The sequence below is a fragment of the Carya illinoinensis genome, chromosome 15, assembly GCF_018687715.1.
Source record: "Carya illinoinensis cultivar Pawnee chromosome 15, C.illinoinensisPawnee_v1, whole genome shotgun sequence".
NCBI classification, from domain to species: domain Eukaryota; kingdom Viridiplantae; phylum Streptophyta; class Magnoliopsida; order Fagales; family Juglandaceae; genus Carya; species Carya illinoinensis.
Window position 1 is genome coordinate 2,553,070 of NC_056766.1, and position 6,241 is coordinate 2,559,310.

The following is a 6,241-nucleotide window of genomic DNA, read 5'->3' on the forward strand; positions in this document are numbered from 1 at the left end:
CTCTGTTTGAATTCCTGTCATGTGATCTCCCTCGAGATTCAACATTCAGGGCTGAACTCAAACCCGAGGTCTCGCCTGAATCTTTCCTGCGCACCTCCTCAGCCAAAATCAAATCATGAATATCATCATACTTCAGTTTATTTTTACCAGCAGAATTACTAACAGCCATTCTCATGGCTTCCCAACTATTTGGCAATGAAGCCAATAGTATCAGTGCACGTATCTCATCATCAAATTCAATTTCAACAGACGACAATTGATTTGTGATAGTATTAAAATCATTCAGATGTTGTGCAACAGACGTACTATCTGCCATTTTCAAATTGAATAACTTTTTCATCAGATGTACCTTGTTATTCGCTGACGGCTTTTCATACATACCTGACAAAGCCGCCATGAGATCCGCCGTCGTCTTCTCCTTGATGACGTTGTGTGCAACGGATCTCGACAGGGTCAATCGAATAACCCCCAGAACCTGTCGATCCAACAGATTCCAACTAGCATCATCCATCTTTTCCGGTTGCTGCCCCAATAGTGGAAGATGGAGTTTCTTCCCATAGAGGTAGTCCTCTATCTGCATCCTCCAGTATCCAAAATCCGTGCCATCAAACTTCTCGATCCCCGATACCTTCAATTCATCTCCAGCCATCGTTTCTCCTCAGACCCGAACCTTGGCTCTTGATACCAATTGTTGTGAAAAAACGATGACAATGAATTGAAATATAACACCGAATGAGAAAACGATCACACACGCAATCACACACGACACAAGATGTACGTGGTTCGGCAAATTGCCTACGTCCACGGGAGCTGCAGAGGATTTTATTATTGAGGAATCACACTACAAGATGGGTCACAACACTGTTCATCCACAGTGTTTTCGTAGCTGCTCTGTTGCAGACAAAAGAGGCAAAAATCATATTTATAGTTCAAACGGCGGAATCCCTAAATCGTATGTTCGCTCGAGCGGCGTGTCGAGCGCGCGTCGAGCGAACTTCCCTTCCGCATCCCGCTCGAGCCCACTGTCGAGCTGACGTCGAGCGTTCGACTCTGCCTGATTTCGCTCGAGCGGCCAATGCCTCCGCTCGAGCGAACTCCTCCTGCTCGAGCTCACTGTCGAGCCAACATCGAGCGTTCGACTCTGCCTGACTTCGCTCGAGCGGCCAATGCCTCCGCTCGAGCGGTGTGGACCAGACTCCACATTCCTCAACAGGTAGTACCAGAATTACCTTGTCCTTCTCTCCCGAATCTTAGCGGAAACTTCTGTTTTCTGCACTCCTCATCTTTGAATAGCGCGGCTACACATTCGCAGTCTTTCAAGCAGTTCTCTCTACAATTAGTTTTGGTCAATGACAAAGTAGAATAGGGGTTGTCTTCCCATTCAACACTTTCCAATTCCTGAAGAGTATAAACTGTTTCTCCGTTCTTGCTCGTGCAACCATCTGTGACGGAATTTCTCTTGCAGCCCAAATTATGTTGTCCTCGGTCTAAGAAATCAAAACCAGGAAGGCATGTGCATACAGCTTTCTGTTCCTGTACGGTACAATAAGCATTTAGGCCACAGAGACCAGTCGGATCACAATTACTGCTTGAAGGGGACCATTCAATTGACCAATCATCATCATCTTGATTCAAGCCATGAGAATATAACCGCAATATTCCGTCAAAATCCAATGTCAAACGATATAAAGAAAAATTATGAGCGGTGTTTCCTTGGCCGGTTAAATTCTTGATATTGAAGCCAGCAGAATTAAGTATGAAAAGCTGACCATTACCATCAAGAGAGAGAGACTCTCCAGATAAGCGTGTGTTTGAAGCCCAGTAAGCATACTCTGATTTACGTGGAATGTACGATGGGTATTGCACCAGGTTTCCATCCTCTTGCATTGTCAGTTGAAAGTTTCCACTTGCGTGACTTGTCTCATTGATGTTGGAGATAAGCTCGTTCCCCTTGAAGAGAGGTTGACCAGGTAAAATAGTGTCTGTTGGAGAATCAAAAGTCTGCCATATGATGGCTGAGTCTGAATTGTAAAGGACAAAGTTTCCGGTATCGAGCATGGAAGCAGAGTTAGCGGGCTGCAGAGGATTAGCTAGAGCAGTTTGTTGGCCTTGTTCTTTTTCCAAGACAAATCTGCCATCATTTGTGAGATGCAATGTGACATCTTTGGGAAGCGGAAGTTTGTCCCGGTTCGCAGTCCATACGACTGTTTTTTGCTGAATTGTTTCCAACCAGATGCGTATGGCAAAGCCATCATCTTCCTCATAGAAGCCAAAAGCAAATTGGCCAGAACCTGATTGGAGAGAGGGAAGAGCCCAGGCTAATGTTGGGATTTCCTTGTTGAGCAATTGCAACAGCGAATTGAACAATTAAAAGAGAAGAGAGAAATATCGCAACCATTATTGCTTTTTTGGGATGAATGAAAATTCTGGTTCTGCTGCTTAGATGCAGATAGAACAGATTTTCTTTTTCTATCCTTCTTTCTTTTTCTAAGAAAGATTCTGGATATGAAACTAGCACTAGAATTAGGTGGGAAACAAACATATAAGAGAACGGCAATCTCGTTGCAAAGTACGAGTCTTCTTGCTCCGAGCTAGTCTTTTGATCCAACTCCTCAGTTAAATAAACAAGAAAAACTCTAAATGCAAGCACATTGGGGAAGGCCCGCGGACGACGTCCTACGTGGAGTTGAAATGCACCATTTGGATTAAATGAAACTGTGCGTTTCACGTTGAGTCCGAATGCCTCCACTCCTTTAATAGTTTAAACGGTGCGTTTTTAATTCCTCCCTCATCCTCCACGGACTCAAACCCATTTCCATTCTCTTTCAAAAAATCCGAAAAGGCGCTATCGCCTCCATTACTGTCGCCAACAACAGCAACACCACCATCGCCAAACAACCCACCAACGGCACTCAATAAACCCTCCACAATTGGAGGAGCAGGTCCACTTCTATACACGTTAAGCTCACGTTCGAGATCATCAGCATCTTACCGACTATGCTGCTCTCAGAGCAACAGTTATCTCCTTCTCGAACTCATCCCCAATCGATCCTTCGTTACCTCCAAGCATCGGTCTCCTTCCCAATTCACTCAACATTCTCAAATCCTCAAATTGATGGATTGTTTGGCGAAACTAAACATTACCCACGAAACTTTACCCTAAAACAATCCCAAAATCAAAACTTTAACCACCGAAAGCTCCCCAAACAGTTTACTTACAACTCCGTAATTCTCCCTTTCTCCCGTCCTTCCAATTCTATCTTTATTTTCTTCTTCTCTTTTTTTTTCCCCCCCTTCTCTACAAATTTTGGTTTTTTCATTCTCTACAAATTTTGGTCCAATTGGATCATTCTTAGAGATATAGACTGTCTGTTTGTGTGCAGTGTAAGAAGAAGTTTATTCAACCTGTTCGAAAGGTTTGGGTATGGCACGAGAGAGAGAGAGAGAGAGAGAGAGAGAGAGAGAGAGAGAGAGAGAGAGAGAGAGAGAGAGAGAGAGAGAGAGAGAGAGAGAGAGAGAGAGAGAGAGATGGTGAAGAAAAGGTTTGCTGCTGGGTTGCAGGTTTAGCGTAGGACTACTTTACTAGTTTGGAAGTTTGAACGATGATAAGAGGGGAGTTGAAATTACCAATACATCCCATTACATATTTTTTGAAACAATAATAAAATAAGTATGCATTGCCACATCAGTCAGGGTGCGCATACAGGCACAAAATTGTGCCTGTATGTAGCAGCACTGAATAAACAAATTAGCAAACATCGGGATTCTTTCCAAGAATTCCGGTCAATTTGATCTTCAATTTATGTGTACTGGAAAATCTAGATTTCATCCAGAGTAGTTGAAGTCTTTTGATGGATTTACAATCTAAATTGCAATTAAGAGCATCAAACCGTCTGACCAACGTCTTTGACTTGACACCTCCTCTGTTACATTTCTGGAAATTCAAATCTTGATCAGTACTCAACTGAGGGCTTTTTCTTTTTTCTTTTTTTTTTTTTAATTCTTCGCAAGTGTGACTTCATTTCAAGAAAGATGTTTTTATTGGATTTTGAAAAATAATAAACAAAAAATTGAATAAAAATATTATAAAATTAAAAATTATTTGAATATAATTTTTTAATATAATTTTTATTTTGAAGTTTGTAAAAATTATATTCATTTTTGTGTTTAGATGAAAAAATATTATAATGATTAGATGAAAAAATTGAAAATTGAAAATTTAAAAGTATTTTGTATTTGAATAATGTTTGAGAATGAAATTATGATAAGTTCTAATAATTCTCTTTTATATCTATTGCCAAACTAGCCCTTAGGTTATGTTTAGATGCTGAGATTAGTTGAAATGAGTTGAGTTTATTGTGAATAGTAATAAATTGATTTGGTAGAGTGAGTTTTGTGGGTCCCACCTAAAATGAAAAATGATAAATACAGTTTTTATTTTCTAATTACTATAAAAGAGAGTCAAATATTATTTCGTTCAAGATTTAGTTATTAAAGTTCAAGATTTCAACACAGACGCTTGACTTTCTACAAAATAACACAAATGGATATTGTGCCCTTTGGTCAATGTCTTCAATCGATCTTTTGAAAATGCAGAATTTACAAAGTCTTTTGAAGTACTTTTCAACTCCGAATTGGAACAGTAATTGATTTAGACCTTACAATAAGAAAGAGTACTTCTACTTCTAGCTTTTTGGGAGGGCATATTACAAAAAGAGTTTGCTCTGGAATTGAAGATAATACAACCTTAATCAAAGTTAATTTCCCTCCAGTAGATAATAAGCGACCTTTCCAACTAGCAACTTTCCTTTTGATCTTAGCAAGAATAGGCTCAAACAAGTCTATAGTTAATCTACTACATAAAAGAGGAGCTCCCAAGTACGTAATAGGGAAACAACTTTACATGAAACTAGTAGCTCTAGCCACAATGCTTCCTTGCCCAAGATACAAAATTGTGTGAGATGCATGATTTTGCATAAGAAATACACCTTTTTGTGGATTACTTTTTTGTCTAGATGCTTGTTCATACTTAGAAATAATTTCCCTTAACAAAATTAAGCTCCTTTTGGATCCGTTAGAGAAAATCAACAAATCTTAAGCAAAGAGAATAACAAATATATACATCAGAACAACCCCTTAGCACCTTGTAAGGAACAACATAAGACTCTTGAAGAAATTGTGATAGCCATCTACTTAAAGCATCTTCCCTTAAAATAAAAATAAGAGGTGAGAGAGAATCGCCTTGCCTCAACCCTCAGCTAGAATGAAACCACCCTTATAAGTTCCATTAAGAATAATAGAGAAAATGAAGTATGTATAACATTGTCATAAAAGAGAAACCACTAGGCCATTAAAACCAAGCTTAAAGAGAACTTGAGACAAAAAAGACTAGTCAACACAATAAAAGACCAGTCAACACAATAAAAGACCAGTCAACTTGGAACGGAGGAGCCTCTTCCTTCCACCAATCCCTCATCTGCCTTATGTAATTCCAACCAACCCCTGTCTTTGAACATTTTTCTTGCATCACTCTTCTCTTTATTTTTATTTATCCATTTTTTTTTTAATTTTTGGAATGGTTTTTGCCCTTTGAATTTGTTCCTTTTCGGCAACACCACCCAAGACACGCCAACCACCCCTGCTTGTTGTCTGCTTTAAAACCATTTGATTGCTACAATTTTCCAAGCAGCGTGCGAGCCACACATGCTTACAATGGTACTACGCGCACGTAGCCACCACACACAGTTTGTTGGTTTTTTTTTTTGGGCTTAAGAATGGCTTTTGACCATCTACTAAAGAAATGTGCCCGTTGCCAAGCTCTCAACACAATAACCCCATGGAAAAGTGAAACGAGCAGTTGTTGTCAATAGTAAACTGACCTATTGACAAAAGATTTTTCTTAATTGCAATAACACAAAGTACATCTTCAAGTTTGAATTGTTAGCCAAGAGTGTGAAAATAAATATTACCCGTTTGAGAAATATGCAGGCCAGTGCCATTGCCTACCATAACTGAATCTAAACTAGAATATACTAGAGGCTGCTGTAGAAGTGGCATATCAACTATCATGTGGCTAGTTGCACTTGTATCTAGATACCAATAGGGATCTAAGTTGTGGCTTGAAAGTGATGGTAGATTAGTGATATTCATTGCTGCAAAAGATTGCTACAATTGATTTAGATGAAAATTCTGCTTATAATGAAATTGGCATTTAGGGGCACTATGACCTTGTTGCCTACAT

The 6,241-nt window shown here is 39.4% G+C and overlaps 1 protein-coding gene across 1 annotated transcript; it reads right to left on the reverse strand.

Moving 5' to 3' along the window:
* Nucleotides 1-1,206: 1,206 nt before the first annotated feature.
* LOC122296065 (G-type lectin S-receptor-like serine/threonine-protein kinase LECRK1) lies at nt 1,207-3,097 on the reverse strand. The gene is made up of 2 exons (XM_043105466.1): nt 3,017-3,097; nt 1,207-2,334 (listed from the first exon to the last, which is right to left on the reverse strand). The coding sequence occupies exons 1-2, from the start codon at nt 3,095-3,097 to the stop codon at nt 1,207-1,209; spliced, it is 1,209 nt and encodes a 402-aa protein (XP_042961400.1).
* Nucleotides 3,098-6,241: the final 3,144 nt, after the last annotated feature.